This window comes from Xiphophorus couchianus, chromosome 5, assembly GCF_001444195.1.
Source record: "Xiphophorus couchianus chromosome 5, X_couchianus-1.0, whole genome shotgun sequence".
Classification (NCBI taxonomy): domain Eukaryota; kingdom Metazoa; phylum Chordata; class Actinopteri; order Cyprinodontiformes; family Poeciliidae; genus Xiphophorus; species Xiphophorus couchianus.
The window spans coordinates 8199746-8219596 of record NC_040232.1 but is presented as its reverse complement, the minus strand read 5'-3'; the positions used below and the strand labels follow the sequence as shown (position 1 = coordinate 8219596).

Genomic DNA, 19851 nt, shown 5'->3' with positions numbered 1-19851 from the left:
AATAGTAAAAATCGTTCCTCTGTTTAGTTGGGGTTTTTTTTTTTAAATGTGGGACATAAAAAATATCTATTGGATAGTGGAACAGTCTTGGTTCTGCCCTTGAGGAGAAAAATAAATTATGTTATTGTTTCTTTTCATAGCAAGTGTGGGAAAAATAATATAATTTATTTCTGAGGGGAAAATATACAAATCCAAATCCCGAGTACTGTAGAATCCTTTAAAAAACAAACAAAAAAAACTACGTAAAATACATTATATTAAATAATTCTGTCATGACTAAATTTAAGACCTGTGATCAATGTTTTGATGATGAATTCAAAACATTTTATTGCTTACATTTTACATAAATGAATGTTAAAAAATTTGATTTTTTCTACAAAATCCAAATTATCCTGTGGAATAATTCAGCAAACACAGTAACACAACACAAGTTTCTCCTCTTTTTATTGGATCGGACCTGTTTAAATTCACATTTATGTTACCCCAATTAAAAACATTAAAAAAGAAACACTTCCTCCTTACAGTCTGAAATGGCACAATGTGCAGTTGAGAATAAGGAGTGGTCCTTTGGGAGGAGGGAAAATGAAGAATGTTCTAGAAAAAACTTTGGGCTTTTCTGAGTTTGAAAAGTCAAAGATTTCAGATAATTTTTTTTTGACTTTTGAGTCTCAGAAAATTTCCAGTTTTTTCTCACAAATTTCTGAGAATAAAGAAGCAGATGAACCAGAAAATCCCCATCATGACGGTGTTGGACATGAAAAAAAAAAGACAACTCTCCCAAAACAAAGAGTCGGAAAAGATTACAGAACAGTTTCTGTTTCTCGCCGTCCTTTAGCCAAACACTGACTCTGGAACAACAGGATCATCATCTGGATGAATCATTCCCGCGTTTCCGAGAGGAAACAACCAGATTATTTCTAGATGGCAGAAGGAAAACGCCGTTCTCCCACTGTGTGGTCAACACATTACAGAACTTATCAGGAAGCGTTTCTGATTACATATTTACATCATCCATCAAGACAAGAAACACTCACTTTATATCAAAACACACACAAAATGCAGTCAATGTGGAGACTGGAGAAGAAAACATTCTTTCCTGAGGGTTAGGCTTGGTTTCCTTATTTAAACAAAACAAAATGTTGAAAGTGCTTCCTGTTGTGCCACAGACAAGTTACCTCCCTAAAGCACCAGTTCACTGCAAAAACATAAAATATTACCAAGTTTTTCTGTCTAGTTTCTAGTGCAAATATCTTAGTACACTTGAAATAAGACGAAACTAACTTACAAGTAACTTTTCAGCAAGTTATAGAAGTTTAAGTAAATAATTCCTTAAAATTGGGGCCAAAGTCATTATTCCATTGGCAGATTATTTCACTAATAAGACAGTTTTGCATTGTTATAAGTGAAATCTGCCAATAGAACAAGAATATATTTTGCTTCTGGAGTCAGTCTTTATTCTAAATGAAATGGAGGAAGAGGAGGAGGAAGATGGCTTTGAAAGGTCATTCAAGTATCAGGGGTCGTTTTGTTGCTGCGGGATTTCTTTCTTTCTAGGAAATCTGGTTTACGTTTCCAAAGCCTCGACGTTTTTTCTGCTGGAATGGAGGGAAATGAAACGGAGGTTGCAGACTGACGGCTGCAGCTGCTTCATTTGGCTTTCAGAAGAAAATCTGTTTGAAATCGTTGCATTGAAGGAATGATGATCACATTTCTTGGTCAAAATAAGACAACAGTAATACTAGTTAGAATAGCTCTGTCTTCCTAAATGAAAAATAAAATCCGTTTGTGACTGAACACAACATGACCGACCCTCGTTGACATTTTAACCAACTCTGGTGTTTAAAACTATAAAGACTATAAAGACAATGGTAAAAGAGTCAGAACTGAATCTGGTGAATGAATGAGCTGTGGTCAGAAGTTTACATACACCCATTACCAAGCATGAATGTCGTTCATTTTGGACTTTAGATGATTTATTTCAGCTGTTTACTGGTGACAGAATGATAAACAACCTCAACAACAATTGCAACTACTTTGAATTAATTGTCATTTTGTTTGAAAACTGGACACCATTAGTAGCCATTAAGAGGTTTCTATTGGACCACACTTCTTCTTATGAAGGTTGAAACTCATTAAATTGTGTCCAAACGTCAACCATTTAGTTGCTGATTTAAAATAAACTAGAGAAAGTTTTGCTTCTTTATTATTTAGTCAACCATGTGTAATGCACCAGTATGATGCTTCCAAATGTATTCATGCAAATTTGACCCAAAAGCTTACGTACTTTCTTTCTTCCATGACATCTTTTTATATTTTTTCCGCAATAAAACTAAATTAAAAGACATTTAACTTTGATGGTTTTGGTCCTGGAGGACGGAATTCGTTTCAGCCAGCACCAGTTCATGGTCAGTCTGGATCGGATGAGTTAAAGTCTGGTCCAGCTGGTTGTTCCAACATAAAACTGACACCAAACATAAATCAGAACATATTTAGGAATGGATAAAGCAGGTTAAGACAGAAAATTCACAAACTATAATTAAAAAGTGAACTAATTAAGATAAAATGAGCTCTACACTGCAAAAACACAAAGTATTTTTGGGTAGTTTCTAGTGCAAATACCTTAATACAATTGAAATAAAACAAAACTAACTCACAAGTAACTATTCAGCAACACACAGAGGCTTGTTTTAAGTAAATAATTCCTTAACATTGGGAAAGAGATACTGAGTCTATTGGCAGATTACTTTACTTATAACAAGACAGTTTTGCCTTGAAATAATAGTAATAGTGAAATAATCTGCCAATAGAACAAGGACTTTACTTACCTAAATTCTTAGTTTTCAGCTCCTACATCTTGGTGAAAAGTTATTCGTAAGTTAGTTTTGTTTTATTTCAAGTGTACTAAGATATTTGACTAGAAACTGCAAAAACACAAAATCTTACCAAGTATTTTGTCTACAATTTATACCAAGAAGAGTGATCAAATGTGCAGAAATAATTACACCAGAAGCCTGTGATGAATATAGAAACATGTTGTTTATCACTAAAGAACATTTAACCAGTGGGAAGGTGTGTTTATGTTTAAGCCTGTTTGAATAAGAGGAAAACAAATAAATCAAACATGTTCACTTAATTTCTTAAATTAATTAAAGACTAAAATGCAGATGAGTGGATGTAAACTTCTGACCAGAAATGTCTATCTTGTTAAGGAGTCATTAATACTGAGATTGTTCCAAAGCCAAGTTTATAAATACTTGACCTGCTTTTGAAATGAATATGAGGATCAGAAAGAGAAAAAATCTCTAAAATGTGACTCTGATGCAGCCGTTCAGGTGATTCTGTTCATGCATGAGAAAAAGTGAACCTGGACAACATTTGCAAAGCTGCACAATCAAAAATCTGAATATTCAGGTGAGTTTGGTCTCTTGGCTCATTGGGTTTTGGGCAAACACCATCCCGTCACATTTTCCTCGACACTCACACTGAGTTCAGAGCGCTGCGGCGCGCCGAGTCTCTCTCAGGGCAGCAGCGCCTCTCCCTCTTCGACCCAGAGGAGATCCAGCACCTCCACCTGCCGCAGCTCCCGCTGGTGGATCCTCCGCAGGCGCAGGATGTAGAGCAGGATGGCCAGAACCACCACCAGGAGGCAGAGCGAGAACAGGTGGTGGTTGTAGACGAACGAGGGCCGCAGCCAGCCGGGGTGGCCCTGCCGCAGCGACTCCTGCTGCAGATCCCTGCACAGACATATCCATACTGAAATATCCATACCGTGATCGATTCTCAAATCTAAGTATCAAGACTTTCAATACTTCAGTCATTTGAGATAATGTGGGAACTACTTTTTCTTCCGCCTAGTAAGTGTGTAATGTGTAAGGATGTAAAGCCCAAGCTCAGTTCTTAATAATTAAACAAGGATTTATTTTAGTAGGGTTATTACTTTACACATTTTATTTTAGTTTGCTACATTTTCACATATTTTGTATGACTTTCTGCTGTTGTTAAAATAGCGTAGCTGTAGCAAATGAGGCTGCTATCTGAGTTTAAAATAAACACATCAGAGTGATGCGCTATGTTGTTTTTGAATTTAGGACTAACGATTCCTCAAATGATTCTAGTACCTCCATTATTAAAATTATCTGCCTTGAAGCTTCATTAAATTATGTTTTATTATTTAACGCAACATGTTCCAGCCTGGTGTTTGATTATGTTGTGCAGCGCTCTCACTTCCACCTCTGGGTTGTTGCTAAGTGCTAACAGCATAATGTCCAATATTACAGTTTGTTAGGTGGGGATTTAATTGATTGATGATAATGTCCAGGTTTTTATCATTTTGGGGGATCAATAAACATCCATAAACTAAAAACTGGTTTATTAACATTTTTTATGCTTCATTATTAAATTTAATATAATTTTATAGTTTTTGCATCATTTTTGTCCAGGTTAACTTAAAAAGTGAGTCGTCGTTGTTATAGGTTAATTCTCTATGCAACAGAAAAGTAAAAAAACAAAGTAAAAAGATGCACAAATATAAAAATTGGGCTGATGTTCATATCCGATATTAACACTGCTGTTATGGTAGAATTTCCCAATATTTTACGTTTTAAATTTTTTTATTTGATTACTCGATTAATCAAAAGAATAACCAATAACTAAAATAATCGCTTACAACAGCCCTGTTTGAACTACAGCTTCTTCTTTTTTTTATTGAACAGAAAATGTAAGAGTTTTTGCACAAAGTATCGGTATCGGATCGTTATCGTCAATACCAGCTTCAATTTTATTCAGTATTGGATCGGAAAGGGGTTCAGCGGTATCGAACAAACAGACAGATGTGAAGAGACGGCCTGCATCCGCTGTAACGAAGGCAGCAGCTCCCACTTATCTACCTGAGAGGCAGGAAGCGCGTCTTGAACAAGATGGCCCCCAGAGTCCACTGCACCTCCTTGTCGTAAACGAGCTGCGCCGTTTTCAGGCTGGCGTAGTCGGAGGGGAAACGGAAACCGGAGTGCAGGACTTCATACATCCAGGCTGACTTGAAGCACTGATACCTGAGGAAGAGGAGGAGAGCAGAACCACAACTGTAAAGTCAAACCTGGGTTTTAACCTCGTTAGGTTTTACATTATAGTTTAATTTTATTTTGTTGTGACTTTTTATTTGTCTAATTCAGTTTGTTTTATTTAGTTTTTAGAGTGTGCTTTTTACTTTTTATTAGTTACATATTGTTTAGTTTTAGTTGTTAGTAATAGCAGTAGTTTTAGTTTTAGTTGTTAGTAATAGCAGTAGTTTTAGTTTTAGTTGTTAGTAATAGCAGTAGTTTTAGTTTTAGTTGTTAGTAATAGCAGTAGTTTTAGTTTTAGTTGTTAGTAATAGCAGTAGTTTTAGTTTTAGTTGTTAGTAATAGCAGTAGTTTTAGTTTTAGTTGTTAGTAATAGCAGTAGTTTTAGTTTTAGTTGTTAGTAACAGCAGTAGTTTTAGTTTTAGTTGTTAGTAACAGCAGTAGTTTTAGTTTTAGTTGTTAGTAATAGCAGTAGTTTTAGTTTTAGTTGTTAGTAACAGCAGTAGTTTTAGTTTTAGTTGTTAGTAATAGCAGTAGTTTTAGTTTTAGTTGTTAGTAATAGCAGTAGTTTTAGTTTTAGTTGTTAGTAATAGCAGTAGTTTTAGTTTTAGTTGTTAGTAACAGCAGTAGTTTTAGTTTTAGTTGTTAGTAACAGCAGTAGTTTTAGTTTTAGTTGTTAGTAATAGCAGTAGTTTTAGTTTTAGTTGTTAGTAACAGCAGTAGTTTTAGTTTTAGTTGTTAGTAATAGCAGTAGTTTTAGTTTTAGTTGTTAGTAATAGCAGTAGTTTTAGTTTTAGTTGTTAGTAACAGCAGTAGTTTTAGTTTTAGTTGTTAGTAATAGCAGTAGTTTTAGTTTTAGTTGTTAGTAATAGCAGTAGTTTTAGTTTTTACATACTCTGGCTAATTTGTGGGTGCAAAATTCAGTAAGGTCAAAGTATTGTGATTATGTTTACAAAGACTGGGTTTTGAATACTCAACAGAAGATACTATTTTCAAAAAATATTTTTAATTATTGTTGAACAACCAACTGACCGGTGTTTCTTTCTTCCAACTGTTTGCCGACTAGCGTAAGCGCCACCAGGAGGAGCATCGAGTGCCGGAATTTGTCAGCAGCTGAGTTAAACTGATTGTGTGTGAAAAAAAAATCTATTTCACATCAGTTCGAAAGACTGTTAAATACATTAATAAACACGAAAACAAAGAATATTTTACTCAATTATACCTTTAATTTCAGTATGTTTTAGTTAGTTTTAGAAACGCACAATATAGTTACAGTTATAGTTTTTTTCCCACTAATTGCCATTTTTAGTTATTTCAGTTAACAAAAATGTTTTCTAAATTTCAGTTTTTGTTATTTGGTTAGTTTTATTTAATCATAATAATCTTGGTTCAAACCTGGAGCCCGGGATGTTGATGTTCAACGGTTAGGAAGAGTTTGGACTTGTTGCTAAACTTTATACCAAAGTACAATGCTAATCTAAAAAATGTTTACTGAGCCGCATTGTAACCCAGCTCTCACCAACGATCACGCTCATGTAGGCGCTGCCCACATCCTGCCCCACACAAGCTTAAGATTACCAGTTTGCTGCAGCTGCGCAGCCTAACGTCACTGGTGGCCATGCTAATTAGCATTAGCATTCATCCCATGTTGGGTTTGGACCAACACAGGATGATGTTGGTCCAAAACCCAATTCTTGACAGTTCTGAACTGTTTTTTGAGGTTTCAGTGTTTTGCTTTCCCAGTGTAACAAAGATTAATTGCATCAGAGCGAAAACGTGACAGAAAACATGCTGACAGATGAGACTGAGTCAGCTGCTTACTTCAGCCTGCTGATGTCTGCCTGCTGGGAGAAAAGCTGATTGTCGAGACGCTGTTTCAAGGTTGACCACTTGGTGGTGCAGTACTCCTGTTAAAAATAATAAAAATAGATATTCAGCCAAATAATCCAATGCATTCCTTGATTACTTAGCTTGTGTGTTTCAGGACCTTTGCAGCCTGAGCGTATTTGTCGCTGTTATACTGTCCGCCGATCCTCAGCACGTCCTCCATGCAGTAGAAGAACTCAGAGAAACCGTAAAACTCACTGTTGCTGAAGTTGATGGGAGCCTGTAGAGCAAAGTGCTAACAGTTAGCCACAGGGTATTTCTGCTCCAGGAACAGATCAGAACAGACTGCTCAGTGAGAGGAAAGAAAACAGCCTAAAGGGAAACACGAACTGAGGGATCTTTAACAGATTTTATGCATATTTTTCATCTTAAAATTTCATATTTTTCCAAAAAGCAACAAAAAAGTCAAATTTTTCCATAAATTTATGAGAATACTTTTAGACAGATCGATCTTCAGACAGTACTATCGTAAATACAGTCTGTATATATAAATATTTTGCCATAAAATTTCAGAAAAAAATCATTAAACCAGCCTTTATACTTTTCCAAACCTTGAGTAAAAATCCTGCATTAAAGGGGCAGTATTGTGGATTTTCCAGGCACAAATTTCCAATCTACGGCACAACCAAGTAATTGTTACCTTCACTTGTTATAATATGACTTAAAAGAATTGTTACTTTGCAAATTGACGGTTTAGAGACGGGCCCGATTTGCTAATTGCTGCTGCCGCTAGTCTGAAGGATCAGAAGGTGCAGTGGAGGGATGGACTGTGAGGCGGAAACCCAGCTGGAGACTTGAGGAAAAATTCAGCATTTCTACAAACAGTGGTTCCCATGGGAGATTAAAGGATTTTTCAAACATGCATAAAAACTTTTTACATAATGTAAAGCTCAAAAAAAGTCGATTTTACATTACACTGTCCCTTTAACGTCTCACAACCCAAACACACAAATGTTATGTGCCGTATACATTGAACAGTAGTACCTGGTAGATCCCCCGTGGAGACATGGTGCCGTTGTGGAGGCCCAGGAAGGGTCGTACAGCCTCCTGACACCGACTCCAGTCCCCCTGGCCCCGCAGGTACACGGTGTGGTTGCCCCGGGTGATGGTGTCAGACATGCTAACTGGAAGACAGGGGTCCAGGTAGGGCTTCTCCTCACTCAGGCCCGTCTCTGTGGTCAGAAACCTGAACAGGAACATGGAAGCATTACCTGACCTGGAAGCTGAATAATCTAAGCATAGTGATGAACTCAGACCTGAATATTCAGAGCCACATAAAGACAGTTACAAAGTCAGCCTTCTATATCCTGCAGAACATTTCAAGGATTAAAGAACTAATGTCTCAGCAAGATCTAGAGAAACTCATCCGAGCGTTTATATTTAAACGCATTAATTACTGCAACAATGTCTTCTCAGGTCTGCCTAACAAATCAATCCTCCAGCTGCAGCTGATCCAGAGCCCTGCTGCCTGTGTCCTGACTAAAACCAGGAAGATGAAGCATAGATAACTTTTGCTTGTTTATAAATCACTAAATGATTTAGCACCAAAATACCACTCACTTCTGGGTCTAATCTGCTCTATGGGGTGTAGAGCACATTAGACCCAGAAGTGAGTGGTATTTTGGTAATCTGCTCTACACCCCATAAAGCAGATTATAGGGTGTAGAACCAAACATGAAGAAGCAGAATTCAGTTTTTCAATCTCAATCTTGTTGTAATCTGTTGATGACAATGACAAATAAATCTTATCTTATCTATCTTTTTATGCTCTTCTAATGTGGAACAAACTTCCAGAAAACAGCAGAACTGCTGAAACAGTAAATTTTCTTGAAGCAAGGCTAAAAACTAGCTCATTTAATGGAAGGTGAAGTAAAGGCAACTCCTCAGTGATTTCTTGCTCTCTTAACATTGATACTATTTTTATCAAACAGCACAAAGGAAGTTTCTTTGTGGTAACAAATAAACACCTTTTTGTCTCTCACCTGTTTTTGGAAATTGTGCTGTTGGCCAGCTGGTCCTCGTAGCGCTGCCTGGCCATGTTGCCTCCGAAGCCCAGGAATGTGGTGACATAAACTCTGTAAACATGCTGCGTTTGCTCAACATCGCAGCCGAGGTTAAACTCAGCGAGAACGCTCTTTCCTGCCTCCTCCTGGAAAACACGGGGAGCGTCAAACTGAATCACAGGACACAGGACCCAAACGTCTGGGTTGGACCGGTCCAGCTTCTGCTTTTCCTTACTTCTTGTGGCGAGCTGAAGGTGATGGCACCGGGCACCTCATAGGCGATCTGAAGCGAGGCTCCGCCCATATCCATGATGCCCACTGTTCGGCGCCTGCTGATTGGCGGCTGGTTTTCCGACCCAGTTGTCACCTCAACTGTTGCATCCTCTGATTGAAAGAAGATTTTTAGATTTTTATAAAAATCAATCATCTCCATCTGATTACATTGCTATCTCCAACTCACCCTCATCAGGATGATCAAAACGACCAAGGACAAAATTAATGCCAATCCAGGCGTACACTCCTAATGTCGTCAAGGCGACAGGAACATGTCATCATCATGATGAGAAAAATAAAACACAGTTAGGGAATACACAGAAGTTTACAGAGCAACATATACCTTCAACTGTTTCTCTGTCTGATAAGATGTGAACAAACATGGCACCGTACCTTCCTGTTTCCCAGAGATGACCTCAGCGTGTGAACGGGAAAACAGGAAGTCAAACTCCAGAGGAACGTCCATGACTAGATCCTCCAAGATGGCCGCCTGCTGGCTACACATGAAAAGGCACAGCGTTGGATTAAACACTGACGGTTCCAAGAGATGGAATATTAGCAAATAAAGATAGTAAGAAAACAGATTTTTGTTATGAACTAAGTGCTGGCTGAAACGATTATTTGTTTTAATCGTGATTAATCAATTGTTGAAATAATTGTCAACTAATTTAGTAGTCGATTAATTGTTAACTGAAGTACACTGAGTCCATTTGCTGAAAGAACAACACACTCAGAGCAGCAATTAAGCCAAAACTGAACAAAATATATTATTATTTTTTTATTATCAAAATATATCCATGTTTGGAAACCTACTGAAAAATGTGTTCTACCCAAAACTCCTCAGTTTTAGCTTCATCTGGTTCAAAATCTGTTAAAAAAAATCTCCTGCTAAGCACCTTTTACAAACCAATTATTAATTGAAAAAACAAACAGATCAGCCTTACACTGTACTGATGTTAAGTCAAGCAGAACAAAATCAGCTCTTCACATGTGAACGGTAAAAGTATTGTTTTGTTGCAGATGCATCCATTCCTATAAATGATCAAATGTGAACTAAAGAAATATTTTATTACATTTTAGGCAGTAAGCATTTTACTTTCCTATCTAGAAAGGGAATCTAATTACTTCTTTATTTGCATTTTCTTAAGCATTTTTAATATTGCATAAAATATGCTTAAGTGTTTTGATGAAAAATGTGCAGAATTTATTTTTAAATCTAATTACTCGATTAATTGTTTGACTTACTAAAATAACAGTTAGTTGCAGCCCTAACCTAGTTAAGATTAGGAATAAATCTGCATTTTGTCACAGTGATAATTATACATTCATATAGCAGGACAAAACAGTAAATAATTCTGGGTTTTGAGAACAACTTCTTAGTTTTCCCCTGATATAGTGGGGGAAAAAAACTAGGAACCCTTTCTTTATACAAACACAGTAAATTTTTTGCTTATCACAAACTGTATTTTAAATATTTTTACTTATTTATTCAGTTATCTAGGTCTGGTTTGATCAGCAATCGTCACTCTCTCTACCTGTCAGGCAGCAGCCGCATGCCAGCAGTGCAGAGGATGTAGAGCGGCGTCTCTTTATGTTTGCTTTTTGGGACGTGAGCAGCAGCAAAGCTGAGGAGAGGCTCCAGGTAGTCACTGGCTTTTGATGGTGTGTTTGCCAGAGTGGAAATACCTGAGAGAGACAAAAACACACATTTTAAAACAACAACAACAACAAAAAACCCCATCTAAATTCTAACTTTGTTAATTATTTTGTGTGCTCTTTGGATGTCAAGGTTTCCCCCAGAAAACTTGCTAAGCCCGGCAGTCGTTCATTCAGCGGTCCGCCGTGTTTTTAAGTTAAAAAAATGTTTAAAGTTGACAGAAAATTTTAAAGGCTTGTAATACACTGGGGTAAACCCTGGATGTTATACTTCTAATTGCACTGACTGAACCAATAAAAGTTGTGTTTTTTTTGTTTTTTTTCATGTTGGACCAAACTTTTGAAGATATTGGTGTATTTAAATTCTAGAGCAGTTATCAAAAACTTTGTTATTCAGGTCATTTTATGTCTGTGTTTTAAAAAGAAAAGAAACATGTTAAGTAGAGAAACACTGATTATACAATTTCCTGGCCGATTGCTGATTACAGATCTTTAAAAAGCCTGACCTGCCAATTCCGATTTTAGCCAATACTGATTTTTTTATGGTCTGAAATCCATACATCTTCCTCCCCCCTATTGCATTTGTCTGAAATGCTGCTAAATATAGCAAGCAAGTGGCAGAGTTTTCAACAGTTGGGTGACAATTGCTAGCTGAAAACATGCAGACATGATCTGGTGGGCCGACCTGTCAGTCAAACCTTCCTCACCAGAGGAAAAGAGGACAGAGGTTGATGTTTAGACCTTTGCACAGGTAGATAACATCGGTGGATAAGTTCAGCTTCACATGTAAACCGGCCTCCAAAAACACCAATAAACCGGCAGGCCGATAAATTGGTGTACCTCTAGCTCTAAGTCATTTCACTAAGTCAGTTCAGAACTGTTTTTCTGTGAATCAGCATCAGCCGATACTAGACCTCAGATACACAGCACTGGAAAAAATTAAGAGACCACTTAAAATGATCACTTTCTCTGATTTTACTTTGTTTTTTTTTTACCCCTCCAGGGGGTCTTTTGGGGGGCTCTAGTGTCCCTTATATAATAGTAGGCTGACAGGAAATGGGGAAGGAGAGGGGGGAAGACATGCGGCAAATGTCGTTGGGTCCGGGAGTCGAACCCGCGACGGCCGCGTCAAATACGGGTCGCGCTAACCACTACGCCACCACGGCACGCCCCTTGATTTTACTTTTTATAGGTTTATGTCTGAGTAAAATTAAGCTTGTTCTTTTATTCTATGAACATAAATGTAGTATTTATTTGCAGAAAATGAGAAATGGTCAAAATAACAAAAAAGATACAGCACTTTCAGACCTCAAATAATGCAAAGAAAACTAGTTGATATTCATATGGAAACAATAAAACTAATGTTTTAACTCAAGAAGAGTTCAGAAATCAGTATTTGGTGGAAAAACCAGGAGGTTTTCAATGGGGTTCAGTGCAGTGGGTTCTGAATTTTTACCAGATCTGTATGTATCGGTATTAGAAGTGGAAAAAGTGGATCGGTGCATCTCTAGTGCATTCAGGAGTTCTCAAGATCAAAGTCAGACTTTTTTCTTTAGCCTGGTCATTTTGTGATCTAGTAGGAAATATGCCTTTTCTACTTTAATATAACTTGTGAAGTGTACTTTGTATGTATATTTCTTTAATAGAAGAATCTCTTCCTTATTAACGGCAGCAGCACTTTAAATTTGATAGATATTGTTCTTTCTTATCTGTGCTAGCTTTGTCCTCTGCTAACTGTAGTGGACGCCTTTGGATGCTGTGCAACCAGACAGGATGTTTCACCTTGTTTTGTTTAGTTTTAGATGACAACAAAATTATACAGCTTTATTCAGAACTTGATGTCCAGATAGAGATAAAGTGTGACACAGCCTGTAGCTGCAACAACTGTGGATAAAATAAATTAATCTAATCCCTCGGTTGGCACTGAAACACTTGGACAAAAACAGATAATCCTAGTGTTGTGGATTGATGCACAACTCTATTCTAATCTGGTACAGATTCAAATCAGAAACTTTTACAATCAAACACAAGAGACAATAAGGAAGTAAGTAAAGTATGGAAGTAATGAAGCTCACCAGGTTTAATCTTTTTGACAACAGGTTGACTGTCGCTGTCCCTCATCTGCCTGATGTCCAGCAGGGTGTGGGGGTTCCCGTTGTGTGGGGGCCAGTAGTACACAAACACCCTGGACCCGCTGCTGCCGCAGTCCACCACAATCCCATAATTCAGAGCAGAGTTGAGGATATCAGTGGCCTCCATGGACTCTTCAAGGGAGAGGTACCTGAAGGAAAAGCCAAACATGATGAGACATTCACACACTGGAAAAACACAACATTTTGCCAAGTATTTTTGGTCTAGCTTCTAGTGCAAATATTTTATTACACTTGAAATGAGACAAACTAACTTAAAAGTTAAGTTTCAGCAAGATAGAGACTTATTTTAAGTTAATAATTCCTTAATACTGATGAAAAAGTCCTTAACTTATAACAAAACTTAAATTAAATTAACTCATAACATGGGGAAATGACTCGTTATAAGTTAAATAATCTGCCAATGGAACTAGAACTTTTTCATCAGTATTAGGAAATTATTTACTTAAATTAAGCTCCTATATGTTGCTAAAAAGTTACTTGTAAGTTAGTGTTGTCGTATTTTAAGTTTACTAAGATATTTGCACAAGAAACTAGACCAAAAATACTTGGTAAGATTTTGTGTTTTGCAGTGCAGACATTATATCTATTTTAGGGCTGAAACTAACAATTATTTTAGTAAATCGACTATTTTGACAATCTAATGAAAAAAAACAATAGATTTCTTATTCACCGATTAGACTTTTTAAATTCAGTATTAGAAGTACATTAAGAGATTCAAATAAATTAACAATTGAATTCCTTTCTAAATCAGAAAATGAAAATGTCATTGCCTTAAATCCAATAGCAGCACTCCTTTAATGAACGCTTAATCATTTGAAGCAAATGATGCATCTGCAGCTAAAAATACTAACATTATGTGAAAAGTTCAGCCTTTTCTGCTTGACTGACCATCAACAGCATCAGTTGATTATTTTTTATATTAACTGATTAATAATTGGATAGGAAAAAGGTGCTTAATAGGAGATTATTTTGTTTTTACAGAATTTGAACCAGGTGAAGTTAAGACTATGCTACTTGAGGAGTTCCACGTTTTTTTATTAATCTTCAATGCAAAATTGATATATTTTTTATGTAGCGTTGGCTTAATTACTGCTCTGAGGTTTTTGTTCTTTAAGCAAATTGCCTTTTTTTAAGACTGCAAACTCCAGTTAATTAATTAATTACTAAATTGGTTGACGATTATTTCAATAATCCACTCATCACAATTGATTAAATTAATTGTTTCAGTCCAAGTGTATTTCAACTCTTTCTGAAGTCCAGTTACTCAACTTCAATGTGAATGTTTCTTTTCTGAACATTCTGTACAAGGTGTGAGAAAACAGCAGATGGGAAACATCTGAGGTACTGGAAGTAATCTATTTATGTAGAATGATGAGAAACAAACAGATGCTTCTGCTTTTTATCGCCACTCAAACAGTCTGATAAACTAACAAAACTTAAAGTCTCTCACTCTGCAGCTGCACATTTATACTAGAAAAGCCTAAATAGCATGGAACATGTAGAGCTACTGCTTTCAGACAAATGCAGATTTCTGAAACCACTCAAAAGCTAAAATTTTCTACCAAGAGCAGAACTCAAAGGCAGCATTTTTTCAGTTCCCTCATCTCCTTAATTCCACATTTTCCACTCACTTGTTGACTCGGGCCCCTGGCCGGCGCTGGGGGCCCCACAGCTGCCTCTGGTAGGTCACCAGCAGGAGAACGGAGGTGATGAACAGCAGCAGCAGGAAGAGAAGCCTCTGCTTGGTAGCACAGTTCAGAGACAGCAAGGACACGCTGCAGTACCAGGAGGCTGGCAAGCAGGACAGCGTGATCCTGCAGAAACGGAAAGCAACAAAAACTGAGCTTCAGCCGAATTAAAAAAGTAAAATATAAACGCCACATCTCAAAACTTATTAGTTTATTACCTTGCCATGTGTCCCAGTGAGGTGAAGCACAAGGTGTCACAATCGTCACCTCATGGTGGCTGCAGTCGGACTGGGATCCTGTTGAGGAAAGAAAAGCAAGACTCAACTAAGAAAGTATTCATCTCATGAAGTTTAATCTGAATGCAAATAGACAGAAAACAGACAAAAAAGCCAGAACTTTTTGTTATGTTCACTTTGTTAATGAAATCTTGTTCAGCTCTGAGTCATGCCTCCTTTCCACCATCATGGCTCATCTATAAACTATAGCTCACAAAGCACATCTTGTTAATAAATGTGTTAAATGCAATACTATACAGAAGTATTCGCACCCTGAGCTTTTTCAGATGCTGTCACATTACAACAGCAATACTTAAAGTCATTTACTGTGACAGATCAACAAAACCAAGGTCTGATTATCAATAAAGAAGATTACAAGGTTCCAGAATTGATTATGTTGAACCACCTTTTGAATTTATAGCTGCAAGTAAGCATGTCGTAATAAGCAATTAATAAATTAACTGATGATGAATTACAATTAGCGCCATAATTTTCATTCTGATTCAATATCTATTCGAAGGGCAATTTTGTTTACATTAAATGTTTTCTTTATGGTTTTCATCTCATGTCTTTTTTATTTCTGTTTTACTTATTGTTTTTGGTTGTTTCATTTTGGATACTTAAGATCTCTTACAGTTCCAGTGTGAAGTGTTCCTTACTTATTGTTCTTTGAGAGGGAAAATCTGCACTATTGTGCCATTATATATTACTTGAAAATGCTCTCAAAACAACTATACTGTCATCATTTATCACAATCATTTCTGGAACAATTTATCATCACGTAAAACTTGTTACTGTGACAGGCCTAACTGAGAATGTCTCTCCCAGATTTGTATAATTGATCAATTCAAGTAACCAGTTTCTAAAATCTGGCTTACACTACAAAAACAAACAAGTAGTGCAAAAAGAAAAAAAAGAACATCTGTCAGGCTGTTTTGTTGCAGATATGGCAAATTAATATGACATATTTTAATAGGATTCAAGGTTTCCCCCAGAAAACTTGCTAAGCGTAGTAGTTGGGTGCTAGAGCAATCATTCATCCAGGGGCCAGTCGTGTTTTTCAGTTAATTGTTTTTTAAGTTGACAGGAAATTTAAATATAACTTGATAAACATGTGTTATTGAAATATTGCAAGATTAATACATGAACACCAACAATAAAGTCTTAAAACAGGCAAACATTTTAAAAAGACTTTAAAAAACAATAAGCAATACTTAGCCTGGTGGAGGCACAAGTAAAGCCAGTGTATTATAAGCCCGCCAGGCTTATAATACACTGGGGGAAACCCTGGGATTTTATTTAGTTTACCTACATTCACTGCAAAAACACAAAATCTTAAGTATTTCTGGTCTACCTTGTAGCGTGAACATCTTAATTTTGTCTTATTTCAAGTTTACTAACATACAAGTAACTTTTTTGCAGATCTAGAGACTGGGATTTTGGGACTTTGTGTTATTCTAAAATTTCAATATGCCATCTGATCCATGCCACTGTACCTCTCAGTGTATTTGTTGTCCTGCTGTTTGAGGTATTTATTCACCTCTAACAGGTTTTCTTCCAGGTCTGCCCAGTGTTTCAATACAACTCTGATCAGCTTTTCTGCCTCTGCTGCTTCTTTGCAACATGATACTACAACCACCTTCATGTTTTATCATGGAACTGTTAGTGTTATGGGTGATGTGCACGGCTTTTCCTTCACACATGTAAACCAACCTGACCAGAGCCTGTTAGGCATGTTAGCTGTGTCTACAGAAGTGTTTGTCAACCCTGGTCCTCAAGGCACACTACATTGCATGTTTTAGGCTGCAATCAGGTGTGTTAAAGCAGGCAAACATCTAAAACATGCAGGTCAGTCTTCCTGAGGACCAGAGTTGGAAAACACTCTTCTCCATAGCCTGTGGCAAACGGTATAATTTCTTCCTTGTTCCACTCTCCTATTAAGCCAGGTGCATGACTAATAGTTATCCTATTGGTTTTTTCTCTGATTAATTCTCCCAGTTTAAATGGGAAGATTTTCAAAAGCTGTTTTAGTTGAATACAATAATCCTTCATTAATCCCACTAAATTTACACCACTGAAAATAAACATATAAAACCAATTTAAAACAACTGTATATTAATGATGTATTGAAGATAAAATAAAACTTTAATTAAATAGAAACTTGAACATCTGGGAGATTTTTTAATGAAGAATAAATAAATACAGAATATGTTGATCAACTTTCTCCTTGAACTTTCTGCTGTGCTTCTTGGTCTTGAAGATGCTATTTACGCATTAATCTTCTCAAACAAACCTCTGAGACCTGGATTTATACAGATATTCATGTACAGATTTAATCTATTTAGGTGATTTCTGATGGCCACTGGAATATTTCTTTTCAAATTTACATCACGCTTTTTACTTATTAAGATGTGGAAAAACGTGTATCTTATAATAGTAAATGATAGGAAATCTTAAATATTTAGTAAGTATAAGTATAATAGTAAAACTTTTATACAACAAAACATTGAGTTAAAGGGTTATAAATACATTTTAAAGTACAGTATAGACATACCTGACTGAACAAAGTACATTCTGGACTGTGACACGTTTCCCTTATAAGTCAAATCAAATCAATTAGCGGAGTGAAATGTTTTATTAGTTTAAAGTTGAGATACTAACTGTTCAATGCTCTATCTCTAACAAAATCAGGTTATTAACTCCCCAAATAAGCTATATGCGTACTGCCGGTAATTTCTGTTTGTGTTAGCGCAGCATGGCTTTCTTAGAGTGTTGCTATTCTAGTATTAGCTCTGCTCATAAAGACGCCGTATATCGTGATTACTAAGCTACAACTGTTGCATAAAGACAAAACAGGTGTCAGTCAAAACGGATTGAAGCCTTTAAAGGGAGAAAGTAGAACTTATTCACTCTGTTATACTTGTACAGCTTTATAAACTGAATAACATCCCTGCCGGCTAGCAGTGCGTTTATAAACAACTGTTGTGAACGGTGTCTATATGCTATCGGTAACCGTGGTATTAACCTACCTACAGGAGCCTCCTCTTTCCAATGACAGTCAATGCCAGCAATAAAATATGCCGCATGTTCCAGAATGGGATTACAAAAGGTAAAATTCAACCCTGTTCCTTCTCGGAGATGGTTTTAAAGGAACACGACGAAGAGAGGAGGAGGAAATGACCGAAATGACCCGTTGGCTACGTCATCCAATCCTTGTGGTGCCTTCAGATTCTGCAGTAATATTCAGACTTGATGATATGAAAGGATTATTTTTACTGTATTTCGGCGGACTGTTTTTGTTAAAGTATTTTATTATATAACTTTCATATAATGTTATATTTATGTTTTTAACTGTGGGATATTTAGCTGTTGTCTGTGTTTTGGTCGGCAACAATATATCTCACGATTTCTCTTGGTCCCTAAACAACACACGTTATTAAAGGGACAGATCATAATTTTTGGAGTGATACTCTGCTAAAAGGTTATAAGCAGGTAATATCCTATCTGCTGTGGATAACTCTCTTAAGATCATCAATACGTATAAATGCAGATTAGTTGATCACAGATGCTAAAGCTAATGGCTAGTCAGCAAGAAGCCCAAGGCCAAATGGTCTGCCTTTGTCTTTAAAGAACTCCACTCTACAAGAGAAATGACATAGCGGTACTGTTATTTAGCATTTTGAAATACAAGTTGTATGATCCTGTACTTCAGCAACAGATGCTGGAGGCAGTGCGCCACCAATGAGCTTCCTGCAGGGAACACACTATCAACAGAACATAACGGCATTCCAGGTCAGAAACATTGTTTGACATAAAAGTAAAATAATTTTATCTGTGTAAGTATTTTATAATTTTTTCTATTTTCTATTCTATTTGTATTGACTATTTGTCCCAAAAACATATTTCCAAAATCGAAAAAATTCAAATCTCAAAGGTGATCAAAGCAAATTGAAATAAACTCAAACAGTCAATACTGTGCATCATGGGTTCTGGTTTACGCAGTCCAACAAAAGGTCAAAACAGTCATAATGCAGCTCTTTGTTTACTTTTATTCAGTTTTTTTGGCTAAAAACAAGTTACAGGCTTTGGATAAACCTACCCTAACTCCTGCACCTGTTCTCACTGATAAAACTGACTAACTGACTGATGACAGACAGGTAAAAAACCATAAGACCACCCATATGCCCCCAGACTCATCTAAACTCTACGTATTTATACTGTGAAACACACCCACTTCCCAAACTGAAATCAATTAACTAATTAAGTGAATTACTAACCAAAAACTTATTTAGAAACAACAAAATAAACATTCTAAATCAACTACAAAACAAAAAAATAAACTAAATAATCTACATTCTAAACTTTAACTGAAAATAATGGAGAAATAGCTCCTACACTATTAGTTATTCTGTTTGGAATAATTTTGCATGCTATATTCTTGAAGATGTTTTACATGGGAAGATTTACATGGGCGGTGCTGCATCGCCTCCAACTTCAACTACAGTTTCATAGTTCTGCTCCTGCAACATGGAAGGATTCAATGTAATGTAGTGATGTGTCGGTCGCGAACGATCCGGCTCTGAGAGCCGGCTCTTTGAAGTGAACGATTGGAACCGGCTCCACAATGGGAGCCGTTTTAGGATCCTATTTGGGAGCCGGGTTTTTTTCTACAGTATATCACTGTCTCTCCGCCTCCCTGTCGTTGTGCTTGTGCTCTGCAAGTGCCAGAGCCGATAGTTTTTCCCCACATCGTTTTTTTTTTTTTTTGTCCTGCGGTGCCTCGCTGTCTCTCCTCCCCCCTTCTCCCTCTCCTTCGCGTTTTGCTCTTCTGTCAGTGCCAGAGCTGAGAGTTTTTTCCC

General features: G+C 36.8%; 1 protein-coding gene across 1 annotated transcript; it reads right to left on the bottom strand.

Moving 5' to 3' along the window:
- Nucleotides 1–427: 427 nt before the first annotated feature.
- LOC114145222 (ectonucleoside triphosphate diphosphohydrolase 7-like) lies at nt 428–18201 on the bottom strand. The gene is made up of 14 exons (XM_028018692.1): nt 18022–18201; nt 14936–15013; nt 14661–14843; nt 12952–13157; nt 10756–10906; nt 9614–9717; nt 9408–9467; nt 9183–9331; nt 8927–9093; nt 7929–8130; nt 7045–7164; nt 6879–6964; nt 4887–5048; nt 428–3734 (listed from the first exon to the last, which is right to left on the bottom strand). Exons 2-14 carry the CDS (start codon nt 14941–14943, stop codon nt 3518–3520), a joined length of 1815 nt encoding a protein of 604 aa, XP_027874493.1. The 5' UTR covers nt 14944–15013; nt 18022–18201; the 3' UTR covers nt 428–3517.
- Nucleotides 18202–19851: the final 1650 nt, after the last annotated feature.